We start from the raw sequence: 19,959 nt of genomic DNA, 5'->3' as shown, positions 1-19,959 counted from the left end.
TATTCGTAGTAACTAACCCTACGTGAGACCTACCCCCCCCCCCCACTTTATTAACTATATTTTTGTGCACCATCAATACCAAACGTGGGGTGTGCGTATACCTGATTTATTTTATTACTCATCAGAATTTCTACCATCCAATTGAAATTCTTTTAAACAGGATTAGAGTAAATTAATCTGAGACCTTGGGTGTGGTCAAATAAATCAATCAAAAGGGTTTGACCACCTGAGTCCAAAACTGTAATTAGATCTCAAATAGGTCAATAGATGATGGGGCAATGAGCTAAAAGTTTGCACTTGAAAAACTCAAAGCCATTCTATGAGCTGATATGCCATGGCTAAAACAGTATTTTGAAGAAATTGCTTGTATTCTTACAGGGAGTAAAAATACAAATATTTGTTAATATTATGAACTTTATCAGTCCACACCCAACAGTAACATGATACTGAAATAACAAAACTTTAGTCTTCTGGTGTTGAAATACTCTACTTCTCTGTAAGTAAAGCAGTGGCAGACATGATGTGTAAAATCAGAAGAAATTCAGTCAAAATCAGAAAAGAATATCCACTGCCATATTGGATTCTAACAAGACAGTTATCAGTAATAAAAAAATAGAAAATTTTGTAAGATCCCTTTTAATTGCTTTTGTATGTCTAACTTATCTGGAATTCTTTTAAATCGAAAGTAAGCCATAAAAGTTTTTCTAGTTTGAATAAATATTATTCATCACATTGAAGTGTTAAAATCAAACATTATTTTAAATATTAAGTGTAATGTGCAGAAATATGTAGTTCATTTATTTATTCAGCAACAAAATAAGTAGTTGTTTGTACACATGTATTGATTAGTTTGCAGAGAAGTGACATTTTTTTTTAAATCATTAGCCTATAAAATAAATTCAATATTTATCTGAAGTCACTGATGATGCGAGTTGGTTTTGGGGGCCACATAAATGACAACTACGTTCCACTTAACAGTTTCACTTGAATCATAATTATTTTTCTAATGAATAGCAAGTTTATCCAGAAATGCCAATCTTAAAGAGTAATGTCATAAATGGGGATGTGGGCCACTATTTTAACCCATGGCATACAAAATGTCGATCCATTGCAAAAGTACCTTGCTATTTACGACATAAAACATCACTTTCATTTAAACAGGTATTGGGTACAAGTATCATCCAAAACATGCAACGAAGAATTCTAAAAGCCACGCTCAATTCCAAATATCAAGAACTAAACTACTTACAATAACATAAACTGAAATTAGACCACCAACTTGTCTGCTACCTTGAACCAGACAACTACAGCAATATACAACAGACCATCAATCAAAGCAACTCCATATTAAATCAAAAGAAGATATCTGTAAACAACGAAAAAAATGGAACAATTGAGAAAACTACAACAACAAAACGCAACCCAATCTTGTTATCAACAGATCAGATCGACCACTAAACGACACTAAACTACAACTTCTGAACAAGGGCCTCAACTTCGCCATCAACCACAAAACAGTTCCCTGCCTAGAATTAAAGACCAGTCTAGAAAATATATCCAAAAGACTAGTGATTCAAAAGACTACTTCCACCTTATACAGCAACCAACAAGAAGAAAAAAATCCAAAACTTTGACTACCAGACTTTTATGATTGATAACTATAACAAAATGTGGTTTCCTGAGGTTACCAAAAACTTTCTGAAAGAATTCTCTAGAAAAACCATTAATGTAGCTAACCAGACTCGTAAACTGAGTATGAATCTCACAAACAGTGAGATAAAATGCATGTACAATCTGAAAAAAGATACCAACATTAAAATTCTAAATGCTGACAAAGGCAACACTACTGTAATAATGAACAACACAGAGTACATTGACAAAATGAATAACATTCTTTCAGATGCTAAGAAATTTCAACCCAACAAACACACATGAAAAACAACTAAACAAAACCCTATCATGAATGAAGAAAGACAGCTTGATTATTGAAGATCTTGATTTTTATCTAAGGAAAACTGGCTCGTGCATACCACAACTTTATGGCATTCCCAAACCACACAAACAAGACTGCCCCATATGACCTATACTATCGACTTATGACTCATTTGACTACAATCTCGGTAAATACATAGCCTGGGGCTCTCACACCTTGTATAACTTCTGCAGGTTCCTTTTTTGAAAACCCAAAGCCTTAATGACGAGCTTTGACGTTATATCACATTTCACCAAAGTTCCCGTCAAAGAAGCCTGTAATGTTACACTTGATCTGAACAGTAATGACCCCAATCCTTCAATTCACATCCTCAACACACATTTTGTTTCTCTTTTAGAATTCACAACAACAAAAACCAACTTCATTTTCAACAACAAAACTTTTCTTCAAAAAGATGGTTTAAGCATGGGCAACCCTGTTTCACCTGTTCTCACAAACATATTTATGATCCAGATCAAAACACAAGCCATACGATCCACACTTTATCCTCACTTATACTGGTACAGATATGTTGACAACATTTCTGCTGGTTTCCAAAGAACACATAAACACTTTCTTTGAACACATAAACTCCATTCACACTAACATTAAATTCACCATTGAACATGAAAATAACAAACAGTTGTCTTTTCTTAACCTTGACATTTTTAGATCCAACACACATTTCCAAACCAAATTCACTGGAAAATCACTTGCACAGACCTCTACATCCCCTGAAATTCCACCCGTGAGTCCAAACAAAAACAGTTGTATACTAAAAAATCTAATACACACAGCTTCAAGACTTTGCTCAACTGAGAACTCTGTAAAGCATTTCTTCATTCACACCAACAAATTTCCACTAACCGTTATCAAAACATTTCCACACAACCACCAGAACAAAAACTTCAGAGCTCAACTCACAAACAAAATTTACACTAACACACCAAACAACAACACAATATTACACTGCAGTTTACCATTTATCCCTAACATCAGCTCAAAAATAATTAACACTTGGAGAAAACTTGACCTCAAGCATACAATTCCTGTAGACATCAAATTCACCCAACAAATCAGGCAGTAAACTAAAATCGTTTCAAAACTTTTATTTATCATTGTCATCAACCTCACATTATGCTATTAACCTCCTCACTCAGTTGATACTCATACACAGCATTGAGGCAGTAAAATTGAAATGGCTGCTAATCATAAACCATTGTCCAATTGTTTATTCATTTAAACTCATATTTGAGGGAAGGGGGTCTACCTGATTTTTTCCTCTACAAAATTTAATTGCAGTCAGTTCCTCACAAATAATTGTAACAACAGACAGACGGACTCATATTTTTCTTTTTTCTGTGTATGAATGTTCATTCTCGACCATCTTGTTTGAAGACACAGTTGTAGAAAATTAGGTAGTCACACAGTAAGACAGTTGTTGCTAGTCTTATTATTATTATTTGTTTCTTATTCTGAATCTATTGGTACAACAAATTATTGGACGTTTTTGTGTGATATCAATAAATAATTGTTTCTGATACTAAATTCATATATTGTTAAAACATACTGTGCCATTACATTGTTCTCTATTACGTTTTCTGGAGGAGTGGAAAACTGTTTCTTATATTAGTTATAAAAATTTATTTTATTTTCTTCTTGCTTGTTTTTATAAATTCAGATGCTGAAAAGGTTCTGAATAATAGTTTCATCCCTATCAATGTGGTGGATGTACTTAAGAATCTTCATTCAGCTAAAGAAATTCCTTGTCATCTGGTTCCAACTGAAAATGCAGAGAACAGAGATGATATCAAGTGAGTTGTATTTCTCCTATAGCAGACACAGTAGTCTTGTTAACAAATGTCGTTGCTCTTATTACTGTTTTAATTCTGTTATATCATTTTTGTCCTTTGTAATAATTAAAATTCTCAGATTTAAGGTGGCACTATACCTATTTGAGGGGTACTCGCAATGTTTTGGGGATATTTATTTATTCTTGGATTTCAAAAATAGTTGCATTAAAAGAAAGGTTAGAATTTTTAAATTCAAAATGTCTGTTTTTTGAGATATCTTTATAAATAGATGAGATATTTCAAGAACATTGCAATTTCTTCCTGTCCGGGAGTAAACTCGGCTTGACACATCCTGGAAAATCAATGATTTTTTTTATCAAGAAGCCTTTGAAGATTCCTTGAATATCTACCAAACATTCCTCATGTCATTAACAACAAACTGTACCATTGTTCTGATCTCAGTGTCACAAAAAACAATCTAGAAAACATGAATGATAAAGGTGCTAACATGGCAACACTAATCAGTAACAGGCTTTGAATTCTGTTCCATTGACTGCAGTGGGCAAGTGTCACATGACTATTGTTAGGATAAAATAAACCGTAGACTCATTTGTCCAAAATATAAAACTATGAAATTGTTGATAGGATAAAGAACATGAACGTTTTTATAATTTCATCTTCAGCATAAACACTCCAGAAATAATTCATAACATTTCATGCTTAAATTCTTCATCAATTATTACCTAAAATTTGTTAATCCTTTGGCTACAGCATCATTAAAACGTGAGGATGTAATGTAACTTTCATCATATTTTGTTCCAAAAATACAACTAGTTGATGAAGTTATTTTAAACTTTGCAGGAACTTTCCTAAAGGCATGTAGTTTCAGAAAAATAAAATATTTAATGTAATCTTTTTTTACTAAAAACTTGGTATTTATTATATAACTCAAGTGCAAAGTGATTTTTATTTTAAGTATAAAAATACTTTTTTTTATGTTAAAGTTTTAATGAATACCAAAAGTTTTTTTAAGGTAAATGTTTATATTTTATTTTTCATCTTCTCTGGTGTATCACTAACTAGCTATTATCATCAATGTACAGTGCAGTTAAATGTTTACGATTTCAAAAAATAGAAATATGTACATACTTTTTTAATTCTTCATCAAATAATTTTAACATATCTTCTTTTGGATTTATTCATAATTTCAGGTATTTACTGTTTGTTATTCATCTCAACACATATGCCAATGTGTGCCCTCATGGCTTCTTTGGTAGAGATATGCAAGCTTTCATCAAAATGTTTTTGCACTCTCGTAGTACGTTAATTCTTACAAACCCAGGTGAAATTTGGGTTATATTAAAAAATTATTAAACCTTTCAGGTATTCATTTTAAAACATAAATAATACATAATTAACTAAAATATAAAAGTAAAACCTAAGTACAATTTAACCGTCTGTCTAACCAATATGTATCTAGTTGAGAAACAACACTAAGTGCTAGTGAGGACAAAAACAACAACAATGCTAAGAGTGGTTTGATGTACTTGGTAAAACAAATATTGTGTGACAGTGTTAAAAAAACATAAGGAGATTGTAGTTTAAAATTGTTTCTTTTTTTCTATTGGATATAAACATGTACGTCAAATAATTAAATGTAGTTTGTAAATCTCAAGTCTATAAGAGCTGGGCTTTACTACTGTCAGGGGATGGAAGTTGTCCCGAAAGAATTTGAAACAAGGATGGGTAAATAGCATTGTAATCATAGTTTTGTATCTAAACATTGCGTGTACACTGTACATGTTGTATTAGTCAAGTAATTGATATGAAAAGAGATAATATTTGTAAACACTTGTGTGTCACATGACAATAAAACTGAAGTTTAAGTATTTTTTAAAGTTTCTTTTGAAATAAAGGAATTAAAACTTAGATACTATAAAACTTTGCATTATAATGTATATGATAAATCTGATTTCATTAACCTACATTAATAGTAAAGGTGTTTAATTAAATTTTGAATGTAACTCAATAAAACTTTATGACGTGCACAGAAAGGAGTTAAAAGAGTACACGGTTGTCAAAGGGTTAATAAAAACAGACAGGCCATCATCTTATCAGCTTTTAGTTTTACAGTGGCCAAATTAACTCTCACTATAAGCTCAGTTGATTTTACCTAAAAAATAACCCCAAATTGACCTTTATAGTTTCCATATTATAACTATATGTTTTGTATTGTGTATCTTCATGAATTTCACAAACTTTCAGTAAGCATTAAGTCATTAGTAGTAAAAAAAATCAGAATTTTTAATGAAGTATTTTCAATAAAAATTTATCCATGAATATGTGGAGTCAAAGTGTTGTAAAGTGATTTTCATGTTAAGATTAAAAATACTTTTTTTAAGTGAAAACTCTCAAATTTTGTTTGCATAATTTCTAAAACTCCTAAATAATATTTAAACGTTTTTTTTTCACTACAACTTTATATTTTATCTGTTATTTTCTTGCTCTTAACTATACAAAGTTGGTCAATTTGATCATCCTTGTTAACACCAAAAAAGAAAATCAAAATAAATCTAAATTAACCTTTTTAATGACGAGGAACCCACTTTGAGACTAATAATGCTTGGAGACGGCTTGAATGAGTAATGAGGAAGAACTTTAATATAAGTTTAACATAACAGCAAATGTACAACGTTTTGACAAGGTTTTGTCATCATCAGCATTATAAATTAACATTTTTTTTTTTTCTTTCAGTACCAGTAGTTGGCAGATAGTCCTTTTTTTAGAGAATTCAGTATCACATTTAAGTAAGTTGTGATGAATTTTATCATTTTATATAATTAATAATTGCTACCTGAATTATTTACAGAATTGAATTTGACCAAAATTTCATAGATGGAATTCCACAATTTGGAAAAGTTGAAGCTGATATAAAACAAAAGTAAGTGTTGTTTTTTTGTACTGAAATTAATATCTTACAAGTCCTTCAGTATTAAAATTAAAATCATTTTTAATAATAAAATGGTCTATTCCAAATTTTATGTAAGATTTTTGATGTTAAATTATTTATTTACAAACCACATAATTTTTATGTACTTATGGTTCAGTATAAGAGACTTCCGTTATAGCTGTTCTTATAAATTGATTAATCTAATAGACATTTTGTTTTTAACAATGTTGTAAATTGGAAGTACAAGTGTGTTCCACATTTTTCTTTAGAAGTAATATCTAAAACCTATAAAAGAGTAACAAAATCCAACAGTGTAGTTTAATGTAAAAATTATATCATTTTGAGCATTTGAAAGCTTAAAATTACATTTAGAAGTTGAGGCTAACTTGACTTGAAACCCAGCAACTTAGATGTTTGTTTGAAGGATTTTATGTCAAACGAAGCATATAGGTGGAGCTACTTGGTGCTTCATTTAAACAAAATGGTGCAATAAATATTAACTATAAACATCAACTTTGAAATGTAAGTCACAGTTTTTAGTTTTAAGAAACATTCTTCTGATGTTAGCTTTCCAAATTAAAAGAAATACTCAAATTGTCTACAAGCAATTTATATATATTTATCTGTATTTTACAAATAAATTCACATGCTTTTCAATTGAATCATTTGTAAAAAAAAATAGAACAACAACTATGTGGACACGTGGTATTGAGAGATGAAGTTTTTACATGTGCACCTATTTTCAACAGTTTATAAACTGGTAATGAGATGATAAACAATTCATATGTCTAGGTATAAACTGTGTTCGGATGCAGAGCTACCACCTGATTATAAAGTTGAAGAAACTGATGATGATTTGCTTCTAAACACAGGTGTGTATTAGTTTTTTTGTCAGTTTAGATTGTTTTTCTTGTTTTGCTTTACAAGAAGCAGAATTATGATTTTGACAGATAACATGTAGGCATCATAAATTTAGTATCTAAATTTTTATTATAAAATACAATTCAATTCATTACAACTACTTATGAAATTACTCTTGATAAAAAAGCTATTATACTATTATTAAATCAATTCCCAAGCAATAATTCAAAGTTACAGAAGTTGCATTAATGCACAATTGAGCATACATTATTCAAAGCATTCTGCCTGTATGCAAAAATTGGCTTTATGTGTGTGTAATTTTGTTTTCTTTTACGTCCATATCATGGCTGGACATAACTACAAAAGGTCTTACATTTCACATAATACAATCACAGTCAATTGAATTTCTCTAGTTTCTTTGGTATATTTGCTTGGATTGTACAGTTTTATTGGCATTTAGTAATAGTAGACTGTTTGTACTGTTACCATGGTTTTAACAGCCCATGAGGCTTAATATCCTTTAGCCTTGTAATTCAAACTGAGAATAACCCAAATTCAGGTTATATAGGCTTTAGATGGTTAATTTTTCATTAGAAACTGAGCATGTTCTAAGAATTTATGAATGAAAATAAAGAAAAATGTGTCAACCACACTATATCTTTTATATTCAACACCAACAAGACCTTTCATCTAATATCACCGTTCATCAGGCTGGCTGGAATACAACAGATGTAGTACTGGTCAAAATGCTACTTACATGATCAAATTTTGTAATGCCTGGTGAAGGCTACTGTGTTAGACCATGTAGACTGTAAATTAATTAAACATTTTAATTTGCAGGTATAAATCTCAGAATAATTGGTCTTAAATTATGAGTATTTTTAAAATTAAAGCTGGGCATATTTTATAATCGAAATTTAGACATTTTAGATGTATATTCTTTTAAATGATGCCTGGGCTTAAAACTCAAAGTGCAATTCTTTTGAATGAAAGACTTAGCAGAAAGCCATCAAAAGTATTTTATTTATTTATATTATAATTACTAAAGAATAGGTAATTTACAGCAATACATGGAATTGATATTGATAAGTATTTTATCTATTTATTATTAAATCTATAGTAAGTAATTCACAATAATTTTTACCAAGATTAGTTTTAATTTCATACTTTCAGGTTTCCAGACTTACTATTACTGTAGATACAGCTAGGCCTAAAGTTACAGCATTAGACCTATCACTACGAATACAGTTTCACATTTTGTATACTTAGCCTTCCCAATTGATAGTTGCTTAAAAAGATAGACTTATTAAACAGTTGATAAATTTTTAAATATTTGATGTATAACAAAGAATATGTACTAGAGAAGGCAGGAATTTCTTATTTTGGTAAACTAAAAAGACCCTGATTATTGGAAGAAAGAGAGCCTATGATTCTGCTTATGCTATTCTCCTCTAATTTTTAAATTACACCTTATAAAATCCAGGGGAGATATTATTGGACCAATCTTTTCATACATGTTGAGATAATTCTTGATTTACAAATTTAAATAAGTATTCAGAATACACATGGTGTTGGATAGTACTAAAATTCTTCTAACATCTGCAAGCCTGTTTAGACAGTACTGTTTCATTACTATTACTATTTTCGATCACCAAATGAAAAATGTAAGCTGTAAGCACTGTATTTGTAGTGTGAAAACAGTGGTTAAAATAACTCTTAGTATTATACAACCACCAAACAAATTACAATCATTCATAACATTTGATTTCTGTTACTTAAGATACAGAGTCTCTGTATTTGTAGTGTGAAAATAGTGGTTTAAATAACTCTTAGTATTATGCAGCCACTAAGCCACCAGACAAATTACAATCATTCATAATATTTTATTTCTGTTACTTAAGATACAGCGTCTCTGTATTTGTAGTGTGAAAATAGTGGTTTAAATAACTCTTAGTATTATGCAGCCACTAAGCCACCAGACAAATTACAATCATTCATAACATTTGATTTCTGTTACTTAAGATACAGAGTCTCTGTATTTGTAGTGTGAAAATAGTGGTTTAAGTAACTCTTAGTATTATACAGCCACTAAGCCACCAGACAAATTACAATCATTCATAGCATTTGATTTCTGTTACTTAAGATACAGAGTCTCTGAACAGTTCTATGGCAGATGACATCTCAACCCATGGAAGTACACCTCTACATACTCCAGACAGTCAAAAATTAAAGATATCACCTTTCATTAAACCTAAAAAAGCAACAGTATGTAAGTGCTATTTTTACCTAATTTTCTTTAATATTTAAAATTTTTCTCTGTGTTGTATTATTTTAATACTGCAGTATAAAAGATTTAATACAGTTTAATAGTGTTAATCACGTTCTCTGTTATTTTTATGTGTTATTAATATTGTTTTGGCATGCTTATCCTATAAAAGTTTGGCATGACCTGGTGGTTAAGGTGCTCGACTCACAATCTGCAGGCCTCATTTTCTAATCCCTGTCCCACCAAACATGCTCACCCTTTCAGCTGTGGGGATGTTATATTGTGACAGTCAATTCAACTATTTGTTGGTTAAAAGGGTAGCCCAAGAGTTGATGGTGGGTGATGATGACTAGCTGCCTTCCCTCTAGTCTTGCACTGCTAAATTACAGATGGCTAGTGCAGATAGCCCTCATGTAGCTTTGTGCAAAATTCAAACCAAACCTACAAAAGTTAATAGGATAGGCTATGCAAACAAAACTAAACGGATTGTATTATATTTACCAAACAAAATAAGTTTATTGTGTTTATTGAAACTAACAATCTATTTTAGTTTTCTATATTACAAATTCATGAGTTCATATGATTATTTGAAATGTTAAGAGATATCTCGGTAGAATACAGCATTTAGCAACCTGTTTTTCATGTTCACATAACATTTTTTATAAACAGTATAATAAAATATTTTTTTTGAAAAATGTTTCAAATTTCTTATGCCTGAGAATAAACACATGGGTATTTAGCAAATTATGGTGCAGTAGAAACCTCTTTGTGATATATTAATTTGTGGTTTTTAATGTGTTGAGCATTTAGCATTTATTTCTTCTTTAATGCCTTATAAATTTCTTATTTTCTTCACCAAAACTACAAAATTGTAACACACAGTGTAAAATTTTTGTGAGACTTTAATTTTCATACCTTAACTTATGAAATTCTTACCAGTTTGTGCGTTTTATTATATATATGTATATTATTCTTTAGTTCAGCCATTTGAAACTTGGAAATATTGGAGTTTAGTTCATATGGCAAATGGTTTATTGTGATAATTTATTTCTTTATTAATCAGAAGAAGTTGGGCTTAGCCTGATGATTATAGTGCCAAACTGTGATAATTTATTTCTTTATTAATCAGAAGAAGTTGGGCTTAGCCTGATTATTATAGTGCCAAACTGTGAATCTGATAACTGTGATAATTTATTTCTTTATTAATCAGAAGAAGTTGGGCTTAGCCTGATGATTATAGTGCCAAACTGTGAATCTGATAACTGTGATAATTTATTTCTTTATTAATCAGAAGAAGTTGGGCTTAGCCTGATTATTATAGTGCCAAACTGTGAATCTGATAATTGTGATAATTTATTTCTTTATTAATCAGAAGAAGTTGGGCTTAGCCTGATTATTATAGTGCCAAACTCTGAATCTGAGGGTGTACAATTTATTCTCATTGTCATAACTGTGCTCAGAACTTTGGGGCAATGGGTGTATTATAAAAGTGACAATGAAATCCCACTATTTGATTAGAGTAACCCAAGAGTTTGTGGTGAGTAATTTTAGCTAGCTGCCTTCTCTCCTAGTCCTTCAGCTCAAAATTAAGGACAGCTAGTACAAACAATTTTTTTGTAGCTGTGCATGAATATCAGAAACAAACAAGTAAAAAATATACAAAACAAATTATTTCTAAATTTAAGATGGTTTCTTTTGTTTTGTTTGTATAAAAAGTGTGACATGTGCTCATGACTTGTCAAGAAAATTGGAAAATACAGTGTTATTACAAGTAATTGTTTTTTTGTTTTTTTTGTCTCATCCACATCTAACTATTTTGGTATAAATTAATTTCATTTGAAATGGTTTCAAATCACTGATTTACCAAACTATGATAAGGTCATTAGGAAGGCAATAATATTGATTACAGAAAAAATTATTTGAAAGCTTTGTATAATCCTTGCAATGTATGCAATGAAGTTTATTTTATAATATTTAAAATTTTCACCAACAACTTTCAATTGGAATAAAGTACAGTAATAATAATACTTGTACCTGTGGACAACCTCAAAGAAGACCAACAAGAATGATTATTCCATTGGCTGCCATTATGTCAGCTATGAGGGGTGCGACAGTAGTGACATTCAACTGTATGGGTTCAAACTCTGTGTTTATAAGCACTTTTTTCCCGTAAAGTTATACATACTAATAGTTATTACAATTCTTAATTTATTGATTGTATCTTCACAAAGTTTTGTAAACATTGCAGTTCTCCTCAACTGACAAAATTAGATCTTTTAAGTAAAGTATTTTTACCAAAGAAATTATGAAGTAAGACACTAGTTAGTCTGAGTCAAGATAATTTTCATGTTAAGATTGAATATACTTTTTTCATTTTATAGTTTTCAGGATTCATTTGCATAACTTATAGACTTCCAAAATGAATATTAAAAGTTATTTGTCAGTAAAACTTTATATTTTATCTGTTATTTTCTCCAATTGACAGACAGTATAACATTATAAAATAATATGAAATAAACCTAACTTACAATTTTTTATTCCTAGAATGCCTGCAGATTGTAACAATATATTACATTTATTTATCTTTAACAGTTTACATATGTTTTTACTAAATTTTATTGTTTTATTGCTCCTTAAACCATGCCTAACTTATCACACAGCAAAAGCTATATTACACTTAGTGAAAGCAATGATCAAGTTACAATATTGATTTAAAACAAATGTCACGTGATAGGGACAAATGAATGGTGGAAATTTATTTACATATTTCCTTTTAAAATGATTGAATTAATACTTAAGTAATATTAAAGTAGTATAATTAAATTTTGAATGTAACTCTGTAAAAAAGGTCGTGACAACATAACGTTAGCATTATTACAAAAATAAACTGGTACTCATCGACACATGTCCTTTGGAAAGATATAAAACGCTAGCCCAGGTTTTGTACCTTTGTAATTGTTGCAGTTTATGGTGGGTCAAGATAGTTCACTTTGTGATTTCCACTGACTTCTCATTGGGGCAAAACTTCTGTTTATAGTAGTCTGTTTATTGCCCTTTCAACCTAAGCCATATAGTGGTGCCAGAATTGTACTGATAGGCTTTTATGTTTTATTGATCATTCTTGGTTGGCTACTTCTTTGGTAACCTTAAACTTATAAGGTGTGTTCTTATTTAATACTCAATGTATACTGTAAGACATTTTTTTTATATGTCATGTAACTTTTCCAGAGTATTCATACACTGTCAGTTGTAACTTTGACTGGAATTTTACACAAATCAGGAAACTTGAAAGTCAGCCAGGAAAATGGAAATTCTTAACTATGTTCAAAACATCCAGACTATAAGACCCCTTGCAGAATTGTTATTTAACATGACCTTTCTTGTTGCACCTCTCTGGTGCTGCTGAATGTATTGTAGTCTATAGCATTCAAATATTGTACCATGTAACATTGTCTACTAAAAAGTTGTAATTAAGATGTTATAAATATCATTTTTACTTAATAAAATACAGAATCTTTAGTCTGAGCAAAGTAATAGTATAAAATGACTTATTTCAAAATATATTAGAGTAAATATAACAAAGGTTTATTATTTTAAGCTTGTTTTTATAAATGTGTTTAATTTTTTTTTTTTTCAGTAACACAAGAAATTGTTTTTGTCACACACATAAAGGATCCTGATCATTTTTATGTGCAACGTTTTTCTGAAGTAAAGAAATTACAAAACCTAAGTGAGAATATTAACAAATGGTGCAGGAGTCGTGAATCTTCACAGCAAGTTCCAAAAGTTTTAACTGTTGGTAGGTCAATCGAATTATGGGTATACATAAAATAATTTAAGGCATTTTCAAGGTACAAAAAATATTTGTCAATTTTTTTTTCTATTGTTTCAATCAACTGAATGGTAAGTTGTTGATTACTGTTTCTGTAGGTTAGGACAGAAGTTGTCATGTTTGTAGTTAATGCTATATAGGCATTGATAAAGTTTAAACCAACTTAGTGAGTATGAGGATTGAACCACACGTAGATAGTGAAACTAAACTCCACTCCATACCTGAACCTTAAACATTAACCTGTGTTGATGCTTTAGCAATTATTTTTAACATGTTGACTAATAAATTAAAATCTTAAGATATAAGCTTGAATTGCTATTTGTAGTTTCCTTGTGCAAATAGTGAATGAGAGGTAATTATGTTATCAGACAATTCTTGGTATTATGTGTGTTTTTCAAAATATTTACTGGGGTTACACCAGGATTTTTTCAGCTATATTACCATGAAAAAAAGTGGAAGAAAAACTATACGTTTTTCAAGAAAATTCTATTTCCCTTCCTATTTTGTTAGTGGTTACTAACTGTACTGTAAATCTAACAACATTTCATTGTACAATACCTTTAGGTTAGGCCTGTAAACATAATTTAGCAGTGCTTGAGAAAAGCCACCATTACTGCTATTTATACAAAACCACACTTCTCTCTGAAAGGCCTGGCATGGCCAGGTGGTTAGGGTGCTTGACTCTCAATCTGAGGGTCGCAGGTTTGAATCCCCATTCCACCAAACATTAACTGTGGGGTATTATAATGTGATGGTCAATCCCACTATTTGTTGGTAAAAGAGTAGCCCAAAATGCGTAGGTGATGAGTAGCTGCCTTCCCTCTAGTCTTTCACTGCTAAATTAGGAACTGCTAGCACAGATAGCTCTCATGTAACTTTGCACAAAATTAAAAACAAACCAAACTCTCTGAAAACCGAGTCAAGTAATCTCATTCATTAGTAGTTTCTTTGTTTTATAACATAGTTTGAATTAAAGATTAAAAAATAAACTTCTTTAGGAAAGAATTTTTTAAACTATTTTCTTTCACAAAATCTTTTTTTTTAATGCTTCATTTTTTTATTTCTAATTTAAAATAATAATTGCTAATGTTTCTATCTAAAAAAACCAAAAAGGCCCAAACTAGATTTATCATTTGACATTATAAAAGGAAAAGAAGTGAAATTCCAGACAGACAAACATCAACATCCCTTAGCGAGTTCAATTCCACTGCTCGTGTTATGATTTCTAGGAAACCCCTGTAACCTGTTAAACACACAGTAGCTTACCTCAAACTCTTTCATAAACAATGCTTGTTGCATTTGCAACATAAAAAAAGATAGTCAATAATTAGGCTGTTCCATTTTATTACCACAATAAAGGTTACACCAGTACAGTGGTCACCAGGTATAAGGTGCATTACTTTGTGGCTTGATTTTTTTGCATCTGAGAGACTTGGTGAGAAAACAGTTCTGAGTTTCAGTAAAAAGATGAAAAAAAACAACAACTGCACTGAATTTTTATTTTTTAAATGAATTTTTTTCCCATCTAGTTTCTATTGGATTGTCTAACAAAAAGTATTATATCCCAGGTTGTTTTTCTCCTATAAGGTTCAAATAGTATTACAATGGCAACTTCTGAATAAGAAGCTGAGAATCTTTATACTAAAGTAATTATTGTTTTTGAAGTTTCCAAGAACTCTGTAAAATAAAAAAACAAAGCTTAATTAAGCCATGCACAGAAACTATTAACTATCTTTAATTATAACCAATATTAATATAAACGATATCCTAAAACAATTAATATTCATGCATGTTTTCACTAATTAATGTGTAAATGTTAGATTAAAGTTAAAAAAAATGAACCACTTAAAAATCATTGACTTTAGTTTTAAATTTGATAGCATATTTTGTACGTAGTTTTTGTATGTGATAAAACATCAATTCCAGTACCTCCACTAACACTAATAGCTATTTCTCGATCTTCATCTTTGCCATCTAACATTGTGTTTGCTTGCTCCAGTTTTTATATACCACACTCGACTGCCCTCGGCAATATCTAATCTGCAAAACTTTACGCCAGCCCTCACACACCCTATATGCAGGTACTGTATATAAGCACTGTATGCAGGCAATAAAATCACTTTTTCTTGACACAGTGCGAGCATTTAGACTAATGTTTTGTGATTTACATTTTCTTAGTTTTCACTTTCTAATAATCGGGAATTTCTTTGTTTTGTTATCTAGAGGTATATTTCATTGAATTTGTTTTTTCCTACAAAAAAAAATTAGATATGGATTCCAGTGTAACAGTTTCAGGCACGGTGGCTACTCAGCCTTTGTCTATTCCTACTTTGTTATCTAGTGGTTAGTAACTTATCTGTCTTACAGTTATTGCTCTTTTCTCTTTTAGGCCCCCTTTTGGTTTATTTTGGATCCCACTCGGTGGTGAGTGTTGGCCAGTCAGATATGCTTGTATTTAAATTCCGCACTAGCAACCTTTATATCGGTTCCTGGTTGCAATAGGTTCTGTCGAGATGAGGTGTTCCATAAGACCATCTAGATGCAATTCTGGATGGTGATATCTTATTACAATATTTCTAATGAACCGCTACTCATGGACTATCATGAGTAAAACTAAAGGGGATTTTGCCAGTCCCTGTTGATCTTAGAGCTGAATCAGTCAAGATCAGTTTACTTTTAAAAATTAGGGAATGTTGTTCACCTGTTGCACTGTCTTCGGAGACCTGTTCCTCAGGACTCTCCAATGCTTATGTTCCCCCCTTACTTCTACTATTGGAGCTCAAGAGTCCTTCCACACCCAGTTCCAAGTCACTGGGGTGGTGGACAGTGGATATTCCTTTGGTGTGTTGAGTCTTCTCCACTCTCGGAGAAGAGGGCGAAGTTGGGGACCTTCCTACCTGGTTCCCTGGAAGTTTTTTTAGATGTTGATGTTGGTAGGAGCAGAACCAACCTACATAGGAGCCTACTTGGAAAACCAGTCCAGATTTGATGCTTAGCTATCCAGTGGGAGGTTTCTTGGACCCTCTTATGAACCCTGTCAAGTCTTATGTTATTCATGCAGGGGGTCTACTATCTCCTTGTAAATCTGATGCAACACAGTCCCATCTTTGGTCCTTGGTGGGGTAGTGTTCCACATCCTCTCCATAATTGCATGGATAAGTGGAATTCTCCTTGCCCACTTGGTGGGGGAGTAAAGACAATTGTTTGTAAATCCAGACTGGATGAGTTCTAGACTTTGGTGGAGAATGGCATATGATCCTGTCAATCCAGACCTTGGATGTTGCCTTTTGGACTTCTTCAGGTTAATCAGAAGGATTGTCCATTTTGGTGTTGCTTTCTTTCATAAATCCGGTGGTTTGAAACACATCATTCTGTGGTTACTGGTAAGGATCTTATCACAAAGATATATATATATATATATATCTGCAGTCCAACTGCCCTGGCCACCAATGTGGGATATGGGTACCATGACCCCTTAAATCCAACCCTATTTGTGTAACCTAGGCTGTTTGGTCAGGGCTGGACCATCATAATCGTATTATATTCCACTCCTTTCAATTTTTTGTAGTTCTGGGTGAAAAGCATACCTTTTCTGGATGTAGGTGGTGTTCCTCACTTTGATACCACTTCTTGTGGTACATATTTGTTTTCTGCAGACGATTTCTATATGATCTGTCCTCACTGGCCCCTCCACCTTCTCAATGTGGGATTCTAGGTATTAGCATCAGCAGAAGTATGCATGTTTTGGAAGTTATCATTTTCCTAAACTGAAAATGTATTATCAAACATACTTACCTCTGCTGATACTCTCCCTCCTTTCCTCCTCACTAAGATCCGATGCTAGTGACTGGAATGAGGTAAGTCTTGAAAAAGTGATTTTATTGTCTGCATAAAGTGCTTTTATATACAGTACCTGCATAGAGGGTGTGTGAGGGCCAGTGTCAACTTTTGTAAATTAGATATTGTCGAGGGCAATCGAGCGGGAGTATATAAAGACTGGAGCAAGCTAACACAGCGTTAGATGGCAAAGATGAAGACTGAGAAATAGCTATTAGTGTCAGCAGAGGTAAGTATGTTTGGAAATACATTTTCAGTTTAGGAAAATGATAACTTCTCTTTTGCAGGGGACCTCTTCCTTGTTCAATATGGACTTGATAAAAAGTGGTATCGTGCTAGAGTGTTGAGAATACTTCCTTCTGCTAAAGATCCAGGAAGAGCAATGGATACAGGAGAGCAAAGTGAAAATATGCAGAATGTTAATAATGAGGTTAACAGGAATTTGTCTGAACATTCAAACAATGGAAACTCATTGGGAGGAGAAGTAATCCTTCACACTTCTGGAAATAATACCAGTCAATCAGCTAATTTTTCCCCAACAGATAACCAGGAAAGTTTAGAAGAAAAGGAAGCAGTTCAGAAGGAAAACATGGAAGAAATGGAAAGTTCAGAATCATATAGTTATACTTCTTGTGAATCACAAAATACAAGTGAGGGTGAGAATGGAAATTTGCCACAAAATGTTCATGAACAGAGAAACCTCTGTGCTGATCCTGTTACTAGTCCAGAAAACGTTTGTGACAATATCCGTCTAGTTGCAGACCTACCAAACTTTGAGGATACTAAACAAGACATCATTGTTTCTGGAGAAAGTAGAGTTGAAGTTCTCTATGTAGATTTTGGAAATACAGAAGTTGTTCCACAGTCCAGGTAGGAACATGTTTGATGTTGTTTATTGTATAGACTTAGTAAGAACAGGAACCTGCTATAGGTATGCGTTATTTTATACAACGTATAATTCTACACCTTGTAACTTGTTACTCGCTCCATCCTTAACCCTCTTGTTATCGGCTTGGTGGATTACACCAACCTTGTGACCCCAAAATGACCATCATAGTTTCCATACTATAACTTTTAATATGTTTTGTATATCTTCACAAACTTTTTCAAGCTTTTAGTTAACATTACGAGTCTTTCGTAGACAAAAAATCAGAACTTTTGATGAGGAATTTTTACTGAAAATTTTTCTATGAAAAATGGAGACAGAGTGTTAACTGCACCAAGTGCAAAGTGGTTTTTCATGTTAAGATTAAGAATGCTTTTCTTCATCTAAAATTGTCAAATATCATTTGCATAATCTCTAAAATTTACTTAATAAACATCCAACTTTTTTCTCTACCAAAGCTCTATACCCATTGTGTAAATTACCCATTTTTTTCTTTCTACTATGACTTCAGATAGTAACATGAAACTACAAGTGTTTATCCTAAATAGCTTAAAGCTTCTTGTAAAAGTATGTGATTTTTGACTTAATGTTATTGTTTTATTGCCCTTTGAACCCTATCTAACTAATAATACCACCACACAAGTTGTAAATCAGTCGGCGAATGTTCAGCTCATGTTACCATATCAAATTATATAACATGAAGAATTTTTATTATTTTTCATTATCTTACCTAATCTAACCAGTAATTTTCTCATTTTTAAATTTTAGTTACTGTTATAATAATAAATAAAGATGCACATGAAAAACAAGAAATTTAGTACTTACTTGGATCTTTTTTTTTCTTCTGTCAACTGTTGATAACTTTGGCTTTCTATTGGTTATAAATTATGTAGTGTAAAACATCAGGGAGAACTATTTGCAATCTGCAAAAGAGAGGATGTGACACATGGGTGTCACAAGTGGGTCTGATTTTCTAGTTTATGGCTCTGTAACCAGATAAGATTGAAGGCTATAAAAATTATGCTTTGCTTGAGTAATAACAATATTATAATGAATAATTTACATTAAATTTTGTATTTCTTGGAGGGGTGGTAAATAAATTGGAGAACAGGAGATACCTAGAGAACAAATGTCATAATTCTCATACTAGGAGAAATTCAATATTTTTTTTTAACATTGCATTGTAAAATTAAGAACTTAAAACTTATATATCATAAAATTTAGATTTTTATCTCCATTTTGATGTCAAGTTCATTTGTATACCATGATATAAAGTAATTTAATTAAATTTTGAATGTAACCCTGTAAAGCTTCATGATATGCACAGAAAAATATGCCTTTAAGGAAAGAGTTAAACTATTTTACAATTGTGTGTTCCCAGAAACATAACCTAAAAAATTGGTTCAAGTTTTCAGATGAGTGATATGACTGGTGAGAAGTACCTAACATTATCGTCCACAATATTTTTGCCCTTAGTGCATCGCCCTCTTTTACAAAGTTTTGCATGATAATAGAAAAGCTTTGGAAAGTGTTAGATTTTTCAGCCTGTTTCCTGATTTAGT

At 31.5% G+C, this 19,959-nt stretch overlaps 1 protein-coding gene across 1 annotated transcript in view; it reads left to right on the top strand.

Annotated features, from left to right (window-relative positions):
* Positions 1–19,959, top strand: part of LOC106465122 (RING finger protein 17-like) — a 102,294-nt gene that overhangs the window by 44,002 nt on the left and 38,333 nt on the right. Inside the window, exons 12-17 of the mRNA XM_022392960.1 lie at positions 3,654–3,786; positions 6,635–6,706; positions 7,508–7,587; positions 9,720–9,845; positions 13,480–13,641; positions 17,799–18,381. Coding sequence (XP_022248668.1) covers positions 3,654–3,786; positions 6,635–6,706; positions 7,508–7,587; positions 9,720–9,845; positions 13,480–13,641; positions 17,799–18,381 — 1,156 coding nt within the window. The remainder of the gene's footprint in view (positions 1–3,653; positions 3,787–6,634; positions 6,707–7,507; positions 7,588–9,719; positions 9,846–13,479; positions 13,642–17,798; positions 18,382–19,959) is intronic.

The sequence above is a fragment of the Limulus polyphemus genome, unplaced genomic scaffold (genome assembly GCF_000517525.1).
Source record: "Limulus polyphemus unplaced genomic scaffold, Limulus_polyphemus-2.1.2 Scaffold1844, whole genome shotgun sequence".
Taxonomy (NCBI): domain Eukaryota; kingdom Metazoa; phylum Arthropoda; class Merostomata; order Xiphosura; family Limulidae; genus Limulus; species Limulus polyphemus.
This window is presented reverse-complemented; position numbering and strand designations above follow the sequence as displayed.